General features: G+C 33.9%; 1 protein-coding gene across 2 annotated transcripts in view; it reads left to right on the top strand.

The window, feature by feature from the left end:
- The window catches only part of LOC111631524 (ubiquitin-conjugating enzyme E2 Q2-like), a 62,965-nt gene extending 45,279 nt beyond the window's left edge, over positions 1–17,686 (top strand). The window contains exons 6-11 of one of the 2 annotated variants that reach the window (XM_023375780.1): positions 8,324–8,502; positions 8,789–8,940; positions 13,082–13,189; positions 13,255–13,350; positions 17,246–17,312; positions 17,387–17,686. In XM_023375780.1, coding sequence (XP_023231548.1) covers positions 8,324–8,502; positions 8,789–8,940; positions 13,082–13,189; positions 13,255–13,350; positions 17,246–17,312; positions 17,387–17,418 — 634 coding nt within the window. In that variant the 3' untranslated portion in view covers positions 17,419–17,686. Of the gene's footprint in view, positions 1–8,323; positions 8,503–8,788; positions 8,941–13,081; positions 13,190–13,254; positions 13,366–17,245; positions 17,313–17,386 lie in introns of both variants that reach the window. The other variant, XM_023375779.1, reaches the window with a different exon arrangement.
- Positions 17,687–19,426: the final 1,740 nt, after the last annotated feature.

The raw sequence follows: 19,426 nt of genomic DNA, 5'->3' as shown, positions 1-19,426 counted from the left end.
ACCAGTGTTGCCGTTCCTAGTACATTTGTACTTTTCTGGTACATTTTGCCCTTTCCAGTAAATTGAAAGTACATTTAGATTTTTAGTACATTTTCAGTACATTATAATATTTCAAGTACCATTTACGGTATAAATTAATATTTCACGCCTTAACAAAAAAATTAGAAAAAATTAGTTTAATAAAGTCTCACTAGTGTCACTGCTTGCTAATTTAAATTATCCAATCACAACATACAAATGGTGTGTGTCCTTCGACGTCAGCAACATAGATAGTTTCACGTGTAAACGTTCTTGACTCAGTGGTCTTCTTTCACACGTTCAGTTGTCTGAACATTCTCATCAGGACCTTGACAAAATTTTTAATGCCACGTGGTCCAAACAATTGAACTCCGTCAAACAAAAATAACGTACAGGTAAGGAAATCAATGATTTTAAACTTTTGTCGTCAATAATATCAAAATATCCGTTAAGTCAGAAACAAAAAATATAATAATAATCTCGGATGATTATGCAACCCCAATTTTATGTAACGTTTTCATCAAATAGTTTAAAAGAAACAAGCATCCTTATCTTTTGCTGTCATGATTGAAATTAATTAAATAGGTACTAAAACTGATGCAATTACGTATATACCACTTCGTAAAGTGATGCAATAACATCAAAAAAATTTAAAGTATAATAAAAAATAAAATAATATAACAAATTTATAATTATTTTTTTAAAGCACGATTGCTTATAAAATTAAGATGAAATTCAATAGTATTATTAATAAATGTTGTCAATGTAATGCTCATTTTATAATAAGTAATAGATAGGTAGATATATTTTTATTTTAAATAGCTTTCAAAAAATTCCAAAAATAAGATTTAAAATTAAATTACTTGACAATAAACTATATATATATAAATTACGTGCCTATATATATAGTCATGTAAACAAAGTATTCATAGAACTAGTACATTTTGAAGGAAAATAGTACATTTTTTGAAGGCACTTCAGTACGTTTTGAAATTTTATTGTGGCAACACTGGTCACCACCCCTTCATTCGGAGGGTATATCTTACCATTGAAACTTTAATGGGGCTGTAGAGCATATTGATAGGAACAAAAAAGTCAAAGGAATCGTGCCTCATGGAAATTTGTAAAGAATGCCCACTAGGGGGCATCCCGGGCTACTAGTTGGGAATAGACAAAGAATATATAGAAGTCACAAATAGAAATCTTAACATAAGGGTGAAAGAGCATAAGTACGACGTAGCAAAAAGTCGATATACAACAGCGTTATCAAAAATAGCGCAAACTGATGGATCCATAGTTAAATGGGAAGAGGCCAGAATCATTGCAAATGGGCACTCGTCAACACTTGCATCCACAACAGAGAAGTGTGAGATCTACAGATCTGGTTTAACAGAAAAATGTTTAAACTATAAAGATGCAACCATTTTACTGTCGGCATGGAAATACATAATCAGAAAGAACTCGTAAGATGATACATCCAGCAGGCTCAATAAAAACCTGAGTTACTATAAAATATTTTTTTACATATTGTATTATGGGGAATTATTGTATTTTGTATTTTATTTTATTTTGTTTTTCCTATTTATTGTATTAATTTCATTATGCTTGTTTACTTAACTTGATTTCAATATACTGCATATGTTCTAATCATCATTAATATTCAATATATATAACAAAGGTAAGTGTACAATGTGCGTGCTGCTAAAACTCAAAAACGAGTTCTGATATAATCAAGCGAGTTATATGGTGTGGTAGCCCTCCATCCCCCATCCATCAAGAATGTTCCCGTTTTTACCTGAAGGGTGTGCTGTTGAAGATATAACGGCTGGAAGTTTTGCCCTCTAGAAATTTCTAGAACAGTCCAGAACATTCGAGAGCATTCCAAAACATTCCAGAATGTTCCAGCATGTTGAACGGTTAGGAGTTGAAAGTTGAAATTTTGTACATGGTATTACGTCACGGGAACGCACACTAAGAAGGGATTTTTCGAAATTCCTCCCCGCGGGGGAGAGGGACAGGATTAAGGCTTAACACTTCCATCAACAATGGAAGTGTTAAGTAACAATGGAAGTGTTAAGTAACGATTGAAGTGCTAAGTAACAATGGAAGTGTTAAGTAACAATGGAATTGTTAAGAGAAAGCAACGTGCAAGACGCAGATGCAGTTTTTTTATGTTTGCAAGAAATCAAACATATTTTTAGATCCATCTAAAAATTCTCTAATTAGTCTGGAAACGGGGACCCAATTCTTGCATTCTGTGAAAATGGGTAAGGTTGACTATAACGTAATAATCTTAATCTTCGCTATCGTTACTTTTGCCCAAGCAATGCCGGGCTTATCTGCTAGTATAATTTAAATTTGAATGTGTTATTTGAAAAGCCATTGATTTGAACATCTTTAACCTGATGATGGCCCATGGAATGGATTGAAAACGTTTGTTTAGCTGAATAAATATGCTTTCTCAGTATTAAGGTGTGTTAACTTTATGAAGTTAAAGAATCTGAGTGTGAATAGGAAATTAAATTTATTAGCAAACACAAGGTTTATGGATATATTTTAAAATCCAAAGTTATTGTGAGAAAAGAATAAATGTAACGAAAAGTTAAACTTAAATTCTAGTAAAAAAGGAATAATTTTCAAAATGCACTTTTAATTAGATAAAGAATTTTCATTTTAATTGTCACACTTATTACTTTCACTCAAAAATTTGCAAATTTTTGTTGCAGAAGCAACATCTTTTCTGAATATATGACTTCATCCTCCTCAGCACATTTGCACAAGCTTGTGACATATGGATTTGAAGTCATGAAGAGTCAGTGAAGATCTCTATTTTAATTTGAGATATTTTCTTAGTAAAATCTTGTGATATTTATCAAATCTTTACTTTTTACTTCTTGCACTTCTTTTGAAAGTTGACTGATAGGAACCAGTATGTACAGTAGAGTACTTTGTGATTTAATATCCACATATCAAGATTTTGTGGATAATCGATGACACATAAAACCAGTGTTAAGTATTTTCTTCATTTTTTTCCAAAAACTTGAAATACTTGATTGATAACAGCATGAATATTTTTAGCTTGGTGTTTTTATCTGATAACTAAATTTCAAAATATCTTTGAACATTAGTACAACAATGGTAGATTATAAAAGAAAGACACACAGAATAACAACAATAAAAATAAAATCGGGTGCACAACCTGCGGCCCGCAGGCCACATATGGCCCCCTTTCAATGTTTATGCGGCCCGTGGATGGTACAGGCCAAATCCCTTCTTTTGAAGATTCTAAGTGTAGAACTTTTTCCCTTTCACAAAGTTATTAGCACCCAACTGTTTTATGACTTTCCCTGAGGTGAGAAATGGGGGTTGTTCTATAAATAAGTTCTATTTCTAGCTAACACTTTCTGGTTTAGATATGGAATATTTTAAGTCTAATACAAAGTATTATAACGATTTTTTGAAGAATCAAATAGAATAAAATGATGTTAGAATGTCATTTCCAATGTTACCAGGAAGTTTCTATTTTGGCGGGAAATTTTCAATTTTATGCTTCAGAAAACTTGCTTATTTGTTTAAATAGCGTCAAATAACAAAAATAAGTGAAAATAGCGCTGAAAAACCATGAAAATAATGATTTTTTAGCATTTGTTTACATTCTACATTTGATTGGTATAGTTGAATTTGAATCAATTTTTTCTGAAAAGACATTTATTCGTCAACCTAATGTCATTCAAAGTAGAAAAAACTAACCAGAGTTCAAAAAGAAATGTACAAAAGCTATAACAACCAATAATTTACAACAATCTCTCTCCATAGACAAAGTGTGAGTAGCAGGGGGCCACTGGGTGAAACCTAATGACCACTTAATCTGCACAGGTTGGGAAGACCCGTTCTCGGATGTTGGATGGCATAGGAGGGCTAAAGATATGAGTGGGGAGGAGTCGGAAGTCGTGATCAGGTGTCCAAAAGACTACACGGGTTTAAATAAACGAGCACATTTAATAAACAACTAAGAAATTATACATACAGATAATAAATATAACACTCACATATTAAGATATAAATAGATATTCTATATTCTAGCCTAACCTAATCTAACGCTAAAGTTTGAGAGAGACCTCACGTTGGAGAGAGATAATTATGGCAAGGGTTTACCTCGTAGGAAACGCTCTCATATTATAGGGCGTTGATAAAACACTCTGTGATCGTTGTCTTCTAATCCGAGGTGTCCTTTGAAGGCTATGTGGAGCGATGTCCTTCCCTGGTCGTGCGGCTATGTTCAGATGCAGTGTACGCTTCGTCGCTCCTACTCTGTAGAGAGTTCTTCCTTGTGAAGTTTGCTCGGAGGTTTCTTCGATTAACCTCTCCAAGGAGTAATTCTGTCGTATATGGAGAGAATAGAAAATATTCACAAAGTCTTTTACCTTTTCATGGAGCGGCGATTATGAGCTTTGTAGATCCTGAGAGTGTTGGAAGAGTAGTCCACTGCATTCTCTTCCCTCGACGATCGCTGTCCGTTTTCCTTAGCTGTCCAGAGAGTTTCTTCGGCGTTAGCTCCTCGGCTAAGCACCTGGAGTAGAAAATCCGACCCCTTTATATACCCGATCAGCGTGGGAAAAATCTGGGAATTCGTTGACGTCTTTTGACATTTCTCCCTGATTTATTGCCGTCTCCCTCGCCGTAGAAAAATTCACTTCCTTATATAGTCATTTATCGTCCGGTTGCTTGGACGTATGGGGGTCATGTGACATCGTGGTCCCTCGTCGATGACCTTCGGACGATGAGTCACCCTCGCTAATTACGCAGTTAGTGTGAAAATAAAAACTAGCGTTTGTATTCTCACAAAAGAATAGAAAAAATTTTTTTGCATCAAATTTATTATTATTAAGTTGGACCAAGAAAATTAATACTGTAGCTGTGCCTCATTAAAAATCGGGGTTATGTCCGGGTTTGTTGCATATGTAGACAATGCTGTTGTATATTTGTTGTGGGTGATATCCGCTTTATGTTCCTTTATCCTAGTGGCTAATGGACGTTTAGTGGATCCTATGTAAATTAGTTGCCTCTGTCATCTGTCGTCTATTAAGGGAATGGTGTATATTCCTGGTAGTCTGTTCGGATTATGGGCGTCTTTTCCGTTTCTTAATAAATTATATATGGAAGGGATTCTTCTGTATGTAATTCTAATTTTTTTTTCTTTGCAATTGAATTATATATCACTTTCATTTGTAGGTTATATGTTAAGACACCAACCGAATGCCGTAAATTAATCGGGCTATTTTTTAATGCTAAATTCTAAATAAATTACGTAATTAATTTGGCACTAGAGGTAAGCGTTAGGCGCCATCTCTTATTAAAATTAATAATTATAAATATATGTTACCGGGACCCTTTCCATGTGTTCTTTATCAACTGTCCTTGATGCCTTTTCTTCATCTGTTTTACTGTTTATGTGAAGGCGCTGATTACATAATTTGCTTATTATGTTGCCATAACTGTGGTTTTTTAGCGACTTCTTTAATATACGATAATTCTTGTTGTAGAGCATAGGTTGTGGAAGAGTGGGAATAGGCCCTAATTTGCCTACTTAAAGAAGAGAGTTTTTAAAATTTTTAACAAATTTCTACTAGAAGAGAATTTTAAAAGTCTTAAGAAGTTTTTGCTTTTATGTTTCTTTCTGAATGAATTTTTTTGAAAATGAAATATGTAAATTTGAAATAAATATTAAATATCACTATATAATGAATATCTAAGGAGGTTTTAATATTGGATACCACAAAATTTAGTGGCAAATTTTGCATTGATTCACTGTTACACAAAAATGAAAAAATCAATTTTCAAATATATCTTTCCTACCTCTTGCATAGATTTCATTATACAAACTTGTCCCATCCATCTTGGAAAATGGTTAGACTCATGATATATATTGTATAGGAAGAAGCAACTGGGACAGACTGAGGAAAACATGATGCATAAAAATACTTTTCTATATAATTCCTGTAAATATTGGTAATAAAATTTCATGACTGTTCTCTCCATCACAAAAGTTTTCATGGCTGCTTGTTACATTGCACTACTTTAAATTTGTGTAAAATTTTAAGTATTAGTTCACAAATGTATATTTATTTCTTGAAAAATTATAACATTTTATTACGGTAAATATACAAGTAATTGAGGAGGACCATAACAAAAACTACATTTCAGTTGTAGACCATTTTTTGGGAAAAAGATAAAAACTTATATCTCAAATTTTATAATATGTAGTATTACAGTAGAATTTCATTTTAACAGATTGCTTGGGCCATCAAAAATTGTCTATTGTTCTAAGAATATGCCATATCAAGAACAATGAATTTTCTGCACACCCAGGAAAAATATCCATTATTTAATCTTTTATATGCATGAAATACCTACACTTGAAATTATTCAGTTTCTTGAGATCTCGAGTCTGTATTCTATAGAAATACGACGTTACAAGATCTTATATAATGCTATATGTACATATGATACAGCTCACGGAAACTGTATATACTCTAAGCACAAAAAGAGGTAAATTACGTATGCTCGTTAGCGTTTCACTTGTCTTCATGATTTGTTAAAAAATCTTGTCCATCTTGGTTTGTTAAGATGCCACTTTTCTGCCTATTGAATACAAAAACTACTTGATATTAGCAATGTCATGTACAGGTATAGCCTGTTCATTTATACTGATACTTGGCGGGAAGGTTTTCATGACTTGAAAAGACTCCATGGCCTTGCTAAATTTCAGCACTACACTTGGATGCCAGTTCAAATGTAGTGCCAGAATTTAGTGAAGCCATCAAGTCTAGATGACTCCTCCTCAATCATATTAACCCACTGACTCTAATTGTATAATTCTGTAGTTGTACATAAACTTTTTAGCCTATAACTTGAGATATCATCAAACTCTGTAAATTCCTGGAAACACCCAAATACAGGTATCCCTCATATAACATGATAGTTACATTCTGAAAAAGTGCCGTGTTTTGCAAATTGTGCTATACAAAACAAAGGACTAATGCAAAACATAGGGTTCAGTTCCAGAAGTTAGCAAAAATATACTGTTCTGTTTTGTTACTAAGAGAAATATGTTTATTAATCAATAATTAAAGCAATGAATCATTTATTTCCAGTCAATAATTAATTAATTAATTAATCACAATTAAAAGTACTTAATATTAATTTCAGTTAAATGAGAATGTTTTCTTTTTACAAGATGTCGTCGTCATCTGAGCTTTTTTGTTGATTTTGATCATAAGTATCAGCAAAATTTTCATATTTTTTATTTTTATCATAAAAAAATTTTTATGGCTGACATAATAAAAATACATTATTAATCAGAAATTTGTCAGTTGTGTTTGTTCGGTTGAGTACTGAGTGATTTTTTTTCTAGAATTTTTGTTAAAATACCAAATTGTGTTGAGTACTGAAATACTGCTGTATTTCATTTGTCATTTTACAAATGATTGCTTACCTACGGTTAAAAAAAAGAGTTTAATAGTACTTATCTCAAAATGTTTAAATAAACTTTACTAAATATGAAGATTAATGTATAAAAACAAACAGTGACAGTGTTAACGGTTAAAGTCAGAAAGCAACAACAATCAAAGAAGTCAAAGAAGAAAAACAATTGTAATATCAGTTTTCATTACAGTAAACCTCTGATGAAAGGCACAAAATAATTTGAAAATTTCAATGTTCTAAAATTCATGAGCAAATTTGAGACGACACACTAGCTGATTTGATAAAAAAAATATTGAATAACAAAGTTTACACTTAACAATTGTGAAATTCTGTACGGAGGATTTCCAAAACCATGTTAGAGCAAAACTGGAAGTCATGTTTTATGGGGGATATCTCCAAATTTTAAACTGTTTGAGTGAAACCATGTTGTACGAGGGATACCTGTATTAACTGAACATTGAAAAAATGCAAAATTCATAATATATGGGCTACAAAAGTTTGTTATTCCAAATTATGGATTCTCTGAAAGAAGGTAAAATTACATTGATTTTTGCAAGACTGGGAAAAAATCCGTTGTTCTGCAAACTGTTAAAACGAGATTCTACTGTACATTATTACAAATTAACATATCACAGACTGTTTTGGTGAGATTTGGGTATATGTTTCTGTAGATTTTAGCAAATGTGATACAACTTAATAAAAAATAAGCATTTCCTGAAAATGGAAATATAATGTTTTGTTTCGGTCATCCTCAATTATAATTTTCTATGTAAGTTAAAAATTACTTTTGTTTCTATTTAAATGAAAATAATTGTTTTAGAAATCAAGAAAAAAATAAAGATGAAGGTCTGAGTACAGAACATTCCGCAACCTTAGAGAGGTTGCGTCGAAACCAACGCCAAGATTACCTCAGAGGTTCCGTTTCCGGCTCCGTACAAGCCACTGATCGACTAATGAAAGAGCTTCGAGAAGTGTATCGGTCAGAAAGCTTCAAGAAAGGTGAGGGAAAGTGTTCCAAACTGCATTATTGTTGTTTCAGTTTTGTTAATTATTGTACCTGTTTCCTGCTCATAATTTATATTTTTTAACTTTAATATTTTCCATGTTTTTAACTAACAATAAAATTTATTTATCAAAATTAAAATTAGACAACTTTATTAGAAACTTTAAGCTTTATTACTTTCAAATTATAATATATATTTTTATGCTGAATTAAAATGTGATAAACCTGTTTGTAATATAATAAAGGTGATTTTTTTTTAATTGCATCATTTATGTATTTTAGGTGTATTTAGTGTTGAATTAGTTAATGATAGTTTATATGAATGGAACGTAAAACTGATCACAGTGGATCCAGACAGCCCTCTTCATAATGACCTGATTTTATTGAAAGAAAAAGAGGGAAAGGACCATCTTCTTCTCAACATTCTTTTTAAGGTAATTTGCTTTGACTTGTATAGAGATTTAGGCCTATTTACAGACAGTTTACCCACAAATTTTGGAATTTGTATAAAGATTACTATTGGTCAATTTGAATATCATTATGCATTTTTGCTTCATTAATAGTCTTTCTTTTAATAACTCAGAATACAGTAAATCTCACATAAACTGGAATCTTGTGGTACTGAATTTTGTTTTTTGTTTTGAACAAGCTTTAGTTTTTTATCTATATATATTACATTCAATAAATGTCACATGGTTATGTTCATTTTTTATAGTAAAATCGTTTTTAAACTTTAAAAAATATTACTACTATGTTTGTTGCAAATTAATCTGAAGTGATGACAACTAAAGATAGGTGTGTTCTAATACAGTTGAGAATTATTCAGGACTATTCAATTGAAAAATATTTTCATTGTTTCTGAGAACTGGAACTAGTTGTTCCTATGCTTCTTGGATGGGATCTTTATGAACTCTCAGTGACAAACCAGTTGAAGTACCAAAAACTAGTATCTTGCTCTGCTGCCAAAAAATTTAATTGTGTAGTGATAGAGACAAATTGTTGTGTCATTTGACTTCTATGAGAATATTAATACTTTTAATTGATTTTAATTTTAATTTAATTGATAATTAACTTCACTCTCTATAATTATCGAAATTCTAATTGATTTGTTTTTCAGTGCTTGGTACTAGTGTGAGATCAGCCGGGGTTACAGAGTAAGTAGTACTCTTGTAACACTTAATCGGCACTATTCCGCAAGAATAGTTCTCCGAGTTTCGGATCGAGAGATCCGATCTTATGTCAAGATTCGTTTGACCGGGAGGGCTGTAATATTTAGGTAAAAGGGATTCAAGACTGTGAGGTCTTTATCCCAAATGTCAGGGTCCCGACACCAGTTAATCAATCTTATTATACGCGGATTAACACGCATACGAGATCTTATTACGATTCAAATTAAGAGCCATACCTTATATAAAACAAACAAAAGTAAATTTAATGATTCTATAAGTAAAACTAATACAAATATCAATGAACGAGAGTTATAAATACGACAATTAATATACACGGTATGGGCATGGACTTATACTATACCGATGCGCGATTGAGAGAGAGAGCTCACAAAATCGTTATAAAACATACAACCTGTTTTAGTTGTCGTTCGTCTTCTTCTCTGTATGCAAGGGATACTTTGGAGATAAAGTTCATTTACTTCTTTCCATGGGAGATCAATATGTGCACAAAATCCAAGTAAGCTTTCTAAGTGCTAACTCTGGAATTTTTCTGTATGTGACTCGTCTAAGGACATTGGTCATCAGGAGGGAAACGTATGGAGTTCGGACACTCTCTATGTCTGTCGATGAACTCCCCGACTTCTGTCAAATTCCCTCTATATATCAGGATTTACGACCAATCACCGGCTAGAAACTCGTTCATGTGAACGGATGAAAGGGGAATCAAAGAGGGGTAGATAGTTCCCATCTGAGCGAGATTTTTAGCGGATAAGGGAAAAACAGAGGATGTACGGACTTCCCTCAAAGGAAGTAACATCTGCTATCTATCTTTCCCATGTCCAAAACATTAGTTTTCTCACAAAAATGAAGTAATATTTTGTGACAATATTTTAACATTATTAATAAAAATTATTAAATTGGACCCAGGGCCTTTCAGGTCTCACACTAGTTAGGAACTAAGTATGCCATCCAGACAAACTGGTAGTATTGTGTTACTTATATTCTTGTTGATTCAATGCATTGTGTCTGTTACTCGTTTTCAAAATTTCTGTTCTTGTTTATTATTTTATTGTTTCATTCTGCCATGGTTAATTCCAACAAATACAGATACTAACAAATATTTTGTGTTTGCATGTTCTCTTGTTACTTGATGATCATTTTTCTGACAAAGTTTGAAATTGTCCTCAAAATACACTCATCATTCATTTTTGTCATCTCTTTGGTGACAAAATTGAATATTTTTGTACCAACACGTACATAAAAAGTATTTAGCATTTTGTTTTAAAGTTTTATAACATGGTTTATGTGGTATATTGTTCACATATCACATAAAATATAACTAATATATTTTTAATTTTATAAAACAGTTTAAAAAAATTTTTGAACATTATTGTATAAAACAAAAGAAGTAAAATAGATATTCAGACAAAAGATCAACAGAAAATCAGACAAAAGAAATTATTTACACTGAAAAAAATCCATAATTCTGCAGTCAACCTCGTGAAATTATAAATATTCTTGATACGAGATTACGAATCAACATATCTGAAAAGTAGGCTTCTCTTGCATGGATAAAATATTCAATACTTAATAAGTTAGCTACAGCTTCTTGAAACATTGAACTATATTGTTACACTACACTATCCGGAACCTGTAACCAGTGCGTGACACATATATATTGTGTACCGCTGTTGATGAACGGAATGACACCTGATCCCAACAAATAGAATACACTCTGTTTAGGGAATTCCAGTTGACCTGAAGAAGAGCAAAGAGATTGTTTGAAAACATTCATCAACAGTGGTATTTAATATATACGTGTCATGCACCAGTTACAGGTTCTGGATAGTGTAGTGTAGATTTCACCCCAGTACTGAGATTAGAATAGTTTCTCCATATTGTTACCTTCATTTATTTCAACATCATTGTCTTCATTGTCTATTTGTTGAAAGTCAAGAGTAATAACCAGCCCACCAGTGGCCAAGTGGGTAAAAAACCACTGAACACTGGTGGTTGGTTATGGGTTTGTGTCTGGCCAACAGGCTAACTGCATGGTGTTTTCTGGGTTTTCTTCATATTTCTAACACCTAAATATGGCCAGTTTTCCATAAAAGTCATTCCAGGAGGCATGTCCCCTTGGTAGATGGCCTATGTGTGGCATTGTTGTAACTAAGTAAACCTAAATCTCTGGAGTAATATTAAAAATAGCTTTAATAAATTCTTTGTTATTTAATTAAGGAGTATGATGGCAGGAAATATATTCAAGTACATTGGTGTTGGTAATGTCGACAATATCTGTCACTGAAACACTTTAATTGATCTAGCAGGTCTTGTTCATTCACAGTTATAGTATTTCTTGGTTCTTCTCTTACTGCTATTTGGGGATTAATGATAGGAGGAAGGCATTGCAATTTTTTTTGCTTGGCAGCATTTAATCACATTTGGACTCTGTTCTTTCCAAATTTTGTTCAACACATACACTACTTTTACTCTACCCTAGTGATTCTTGATCATGTTACATAGTAAGTGACAAGATTGAGTTGCATTGGTCTTAACGAAATGTGATGATGGAATCAAGAAAATGACATTTACAAAGGTGATGAAAAGTAGAGATGAATATATGGTTTAATCCAGGGGTGGCCAACAGTTTTTGCCCCAGGGCCGAATTGGAAAGAGAACTTTTTTCACGGGCTGAACCAGAGGCTGCCCAGGAAGATTTTGAGGTGGTGCGAGATCTCATTGTGGTGTCACTCCGTAGAGACTAAATTGTACATAGAGATTACAGATATATTTTTCACATTATCATGCATTATCAACATTCTATGCTGTACTTAAGAGATTTGTAATGCAGCATTAACTCTAAATGCACAGTGACTTGTTGACCTCTTTTATTTATATATATATATTTTTTTTGTTTTTGGCGTCAGAATTTTTCGTCAAGCTATTCAGACTTTACTTGACTAGACTAGCTAATATTGAAAGATTCATTGCGGACCACATAAATCCAATGACGGGCCGTATGTTGGCCATGCCTGATTTAATCACATTTCCTGACAACTGTTATGTTTGGATGAGATTTACTTATTTGTCCATGAGCAGTATCTTAATTTTATGTAATGTCTGAGTTGGATTACCTTCTTTTTAATTTCATCCATTTCTGCCTTGGACAGGTTTTTGTCTTATAATAAGATTCAGCATAGAAAGCTGCCTAGCAAAGAGCATATTTCAGTTTAGACAGGTTTTACTGTACAATAATTTATTTAGTTTAAAATTTTTGAACAAAGGAAAACTTGGTAACAAAGAGAATGTTATACACTTTGCTGACTCGTTTTTTTAAAAGTGATTTTATTTACACTAATTACATTATCTTCATTAATTTCATAGAGATTCTCACATTAATTTGCAGGAGACTTATCCATTCGAACCGCCCTTCATTCGTGTGGTACACCCAATGATATCGGGTGGATATGTCCTGGGAGGAGGTGCAATCTGTATGGAACTGCTGACAAAACAGGTAAGATCTGACTACATGGTGGTGTGGAGATGATAAATTTGGGTTTTAATCAATTGCCTTTGCAGGGTTGGAGTAGTGCTTACACTGTAGAAGCCATCATCTTACAAATAGCTGCCACACTGGTTAAAGGAAAGGCTCGTATTCAGTTTGGCGGTAATAAGGTACACAGAAAGAATGTAATTTTTTTTATTTAACTTTGAATAGTTTTTAAGAAATTAATCTGTAAATCGATTTCATCCGTCCAAATATAAATGTTTTTGTACTTAATGGAGAAAATTGAAAATTGCGGTTAAAAAAATTGGTTTTATAATAATTTTAAAAGTTTGTTTTTAATTTGTGCTGATAAATTTTTTGTTATGGTTTGATACAGGCAAGATTTTTAAGGGAAAAGTGAATGCTGCAGGATAAAGACACTACTGGAAAATAGAACCATGTAATCATTATTTATTTTTGGCAAGTTTAGTTGCAAGCATAAAATAAAATAATAAATCCTGGAGCTGACAAGCAAAATATTCATCTATTATTATTAAATAATCTGTGGAAAAGTGATGAAATTAGTGGAAAAGCCAATCTCTCTGACTTTTGAAGCATTTGGTAAACTTGCCAAATTTCCATTTTGTGATATATTTTTTTTTTTACCATGAGATATTTTATTAATAAATTAATCCCCATAATGCAATGTACTGTACATGCACACACCCTGATGCTTGCTGGCTCTCCATTTAGTATGATTTTGAGATGATTCAATTGCCTTTGTTGCTGCTCATGTACAGTAAAATTGCTTTCGAGTACTTTGCTAACATAATAGAACAACAAATATTTCTGCATGGAAATTCTGTGTCTGCCAATTGGCATGATGCAACCATAATTTCAAATGTATAAGGCATCATATTTTTACTGATCATCCTTAGCACTACATATAGCATTGTGTGAAAATCTTGAAGAGATGCAGTTCAGTTCAGTTCAGTTATTTTATTAAAGCACATATGCGTGCATAACCAGCACCGCTAGGCATAGCTGGAGATAGGGTACATAGATACAAGTTACAGGAGAGCAATATATGTATATAATTATACACTTACAAAATAAAATAAAAGATAACATGGTAGCAGAGTATAACATTAATACAATAATGTACAGTAAATACATGCATATTGTGTTGATAACGCTGTAAGTGAATATACAACGAAAGACAAGCACAGATTAAATATACAATACATAATACGAGGTAGATATTTTACAAAACAAATTACAGGTGATCAATATGTGTATATAATTAAGAACACATGCAGAATAAAGTAAAGATGAAAGTAGTAGCAGAGTAGAAGGATAAAACAGTAAGTTTTAAAATATATACGCGCATATATACTTGAAGAGATGCAAAAAGAATAGCAAATATTAGATTAAAAAATTCAATACAAAATTAAATTTGAAAATATAAAACTATTTTCAGTTGAAAGTTTTGCTGCCATTTAAGAAAATTCCAATAATTCACTGCAAATCACCTTCAATTTCACACAAAAGTGTGTAGGCACATAGGACAACAATTGCATGGATTTATGCTGTGATCACACTTTGCAGTTTCCAGCCTTGCAGATAACTGCAACTGCAACAGCTGTTCCTAATAACTAGTAAACCCCTCTGAAAATCTGTGCAATTGCAACCCATAACTAGAAACAAAAAGTTTGTTCTACTCGTGCTGATTGCAAATATGTATCCAATTGGCAAACATCTTTGTTACATCACACAGTGGAAACTTTGTAAATAGTTTGTCATGGCAGAAAGTGAGATATCTAGTGCAGGTTTTATAGAATCAGGCTTATTTGGTCTCATGAATGTTTGTGAAATTTTAATTCTTTCTTTTATTGAAGAAAAGATAAAATAGTGCAGGTGTGGCAAAAGATAAGAAAAGTCTTGACATTGATTGTAAGTACCATTTTTAGATTTCTGGATATGAAATGTCGATTGTTTTTAGTGACGATAATATTATTTCAAATATAGCTAAAGAACTAAGTAAAAAGTATTATCATTTGCCAATAGCATTCCTTCACATTAATTAATTAAAAAAAGATAGTCATTTTGCCTGTTATCTTCTATTTGTTTATTATAAGGTCACATGTTCTGAGTTGCAGCATCAATGAACAGTGTGATCAAGACAAGACACATGCCACTCACTCATTGCAATTGCACTTTCCCGCATAGCTGGAAATGGCTAGTTGTGACTTCTGCTTAAGTGGAGTCAGCATGAAGGTAGTGTAAAGGTACAAACTAAGATGTGGCCAGAAAAATAATAGTTTTACCAAGGAAAAAGTAGGAAAATTACTGTTTAGTAAGCCACGTCTAGGCTTAGAAGGATGACAGCATGGAATCCTGGCATATGGATGAACCATATTTTAAGGATTCTTGGTCAATGGGAGGAGAATCCTTAAAATACATAAAAATTGCCATGGAGGATGTGCAACTGGAAATCTGTGTGGAAGGAAAAATGTTGGATTGTTCAGCTTTGGCTACTGGCCAACTTGCCATGAGAGGCAAGTGCCATTAAATTTCCAGGTGTTTTTGATCTGGAAAATAAAAATGCAGGTTTTTGCTATCAAAACTGATTGATTGGGAAGTTAAAGGCCCAATAAGAGAAATGTGGCTAACCACAAGATGTGTCAGCATCAGTCATGCCCCAAACACCTAGAAAGTGGCAGGTTCTGAAGAACTGTAAAAGTTGGACAGTTTCCAGTTTTGACATATGCTTAGGCTAGGGTTGATGTAATTTATTAATAAAATGAAAAAGGGAATTTGGCCATTTTACTGAAAGCAGGGTAAACTGCAGGAGAGATTGTCTTTTTACATTGTTTTGTGGCCTTTCCCACCTGTCATATAAAGATTTGCTGGTGCGGGTAGAGCATGGTTGGAAAGGCCAAGGACGGATGAAGTCAGTTTATTTTAAAAGTAACTGCGGTCATTTTTTAATAAAATACCTGCCAAATTGTTTAATATGGCAGAATTTCCTACTTTCGTGCCGACATAAATGCAACAGCAGCCTTCTCCAGGAAAGTCCATCACCCCGAACTAAAAGTAACTGGCACAGAAAGGTGTTTAATGGGGTCAATTGTTTCTGGGCTTTCCCCACCCCATCTGATTAGAGGAACTGCTGGGGTAAATCAGGGATGATTTACCCCAGCAGTTCCTCTAATCAGATGCCAGTCTGGTTTTATTTTGTGTCCATCTGGTTTCCTGGTAATTATCAGTGGGTTTTCTCATCCTGCCTCCTCTGTTTAAACCCACTCATGCCTCTCCTTATTTACTTCAGGGTCTGCTTTCCCATCCAAGTACACAATGCATTTCTACTGTAAAGTCTGGTTCTTACTGTTACTCATTGGACCTTTTCTCTACATTGGAGTCAACCATCCCTTCCTCACTTTTTGCAGCAGGGAGTAATCTGGCCTGGTGCCAGCGGCAACACTGACAGAAAGGTTTAACACAAGATGAACAAACAACATTGCTAAAACCCAATACATTATAAAACTACAAGCTAACAACCAATGACATACTGCATTGGTTGGCTTGTAGTTTGGTTGGACATATGGCTTGTAGTAACACAGGATGATTGAAATGGAAGCCTTTATAGAAAATAGAACTGGGGGCACCCCCAGTTCTATTTTCTATAAAGACTTCTGTATTTTCTATAAAGACAAAAGAAAAACATGGGTGATAAAGGTGGATGCTTGCCCAATGCTAAAGTAGTTTGAGAGTAGAATCAACCAGGGCCTTCCTCCAGCTGCAACTGGGCTGTCAAACCATCCCATTACACCTTTCCACCATTTCCAGGAAATAGAAGGCAACATCCATTAACAGGAAAGAAGACATTTCTGCAAGCATAGGCCCATACTCTGTTTCCCTGATGGAAAACCTGGTAGAGGGGAAGTGGAGGTTTAAACTGGGGTTTTAAGTAGTATTTTGGGTCTCTTACAGTTGGAAGGGCGTGATTCAGCGAGAATATTTAACGCGAGAAAAATCCATGTCGCGCACGCGGTCGGAGACTAATCAGTCTTTGTTTTTCAGGGGCAGTACAGCCTAGCCAGGGCCCAGCAGTCCTTTAAGTCCTTAGTTCAGATCCACGAAAAAAACGGTGGGTGACATCGGCCTGGACTCAACGCTGGCATTCTGGATTTCCACTGGTCTAATCCACTTTTCTTTTCATAGGTTGGTTCACTCCTCCGAAAGAAGACGGTTGATCCAGTCGCACCTGTACAGACTCTCTCCATCCTCCACACCCGTTTTAGCGCTAGCCATTTTCGTTCTTCCCCTCTTTTGTACCGCGGTCGGAGACACCACCCTTTCTGGCAGCGGACGCGGCCAGAAAGGAAAAGACGCGTAGATTTGTACGGTCGAGGGGGAAGCCGGGCTTCGAGAGATAATAAAGTTCTGGCGTGGAACGGAAGCCTCCCCGAAAACTGTAATTACGGCGGAGACCGCCCAATAAAGACGCATCCTTCGACCTTGCTCTTCCTTTTCACTTCGCGCCTGGACCTTTTTGGTTTGGGGACTCTGGACACCACAGGGAGGGCGTTGGGGCAGCGGCTAAAGAAGGCCAACTTCAGTGTTGCTTTTTTATAGTTTGAATGGCATAAATTTTTTCTCCACTCCACTCAGCTCATTTTGTGCATTGTTTTTTGTGGTCAACGGGAGCTGGCAGGAAGAGAGACAAACATAAACAGGGTACTAGATAACGCCAAGCAATTTAGAATGCGGTGGCGAGAGGCAGAAGGGTTGAATAGACCTAACTTGGGCTGAAATGTTAATATTTTCATCTGGTCACCAATCAGTGGAACGTTGGCCAAAAGGGGACAGATTGAAAGTCATAATTATTACACTTATTTTTTGAAGTTGGCGTTTTCCTTTCCAATAAAATTCATATTATCTCATTCTCCAGCATTTGGTTGGAGAAAAGACATTTGGAGACAGCCGGACCATCTAGGACATTAATGGTAGCTGAGATTTGACTGATGCTAAGTAGAAAAGTGAATTGTTTGCTGTTTAGTAAGAAAGTTTCCTTAAATGCACCACATCAGATGGAATACAGGCAATGGATTTCTCCAGTTAAGTTTATTCACAAATCCCACGCTAATGATTCTCACCATTTCCTTAATATTATCAGTTATTTACTTCCATTTTTGTTTTTTCCACTTTCTTACTTTGCTTAATTTTTTAATTATGGTATTTGGCCATTTTGTGTTCTCATTTTTGTTCATAGCGTGGACACGATAAATAAAAATTCCAGGAATGAATTGCATAACTTTCCTGGTTTTTATGAGATTTTATTTTAAAAATAATTGATATTATTAATCATAATAATTAAATTAAATTGTGCGTAGCGCCATCTTTTATGAGATTGTGTTATATTACATTATGAAACATTGTGGTGGTAGTACACAAAGTATTTAGTTGGGAAAGAAAGGAAAGGGAAGAAGTAGGGTAAGAAGAAAGGAAGGATTCCCCTGAACAAAAGTTTGGTTTCTGCACCCTGTACGTTTAATGCTGGCGTGCAATTTATAGGCTGCAAGGTTATTGCCCTAAAAAGGTCTGAAAGAAAATCTTGAGTTGTTGCACACACCAATATGTAGTGCAGCTATATAAAAGCTAGACAGAAAAGTGAATGCCAAGTGGCTATTAATGAAGGCTTAAAACTAATACATTATACAGAGTCATATCTAATGAGCCCTAGGAGATAGAATAACCTAACTAATTAGATGAAGAAAACTGTTTACTTACTGTTTTTCTAGCTAAAATCTATTCTACAAGTAGCTCAAAACTAGCTTATTAGTCATTTATATTTAAGAATATAGACAAGGACAACAACTCAGACAGGCTAGAGCAGACAATGATAAAAGACCCACAAGCAAGATGCCAAATTATTTCAGTATATAAAAGGAGACAACAGAAATAAACTTTGGAATAGAGACAAAACTGAACCAAAGGGACTACAATTACACAATGGACACAACAGATAAAGATTTGACTGTTTGAAACTAACTGTATTTAAATCAGTAAAGACAAAAAACCTTTATTTATTTATCATAATCACAAATGGATGTATGACAATGTCATGTATATCACATAAGATTTCCACCCTGCGATTAACAGTATAACCCAGATACATAAAATATAATACTGTATATAAAAATACAAGTGTAAATAGAAAATAAAGAAAACATTTAAAAAAAGAAATAAGATAACAATAGG

Source organism: Centruroides sculpturatus, unplaced genomic scaffold, assembly GCF_000671375.1.
Source record: "Centruroides sculpturatus isolate CEXI.00-Female unplaced genomic scaffold, Cexi_2.0 scaffold412, whole genome shotgun sequence".
Lineage (NCBI taxonomy): Eukaryota > Metazoa > Arthropoda > Arachnida > Scorpiones > Buthidae > Centruroides > Centruroides sculpturatus.
Note: the sequence above shows the minus strand (reverse complement) of the source record. Positions and strands in the feature narration are given on the sequence as shown.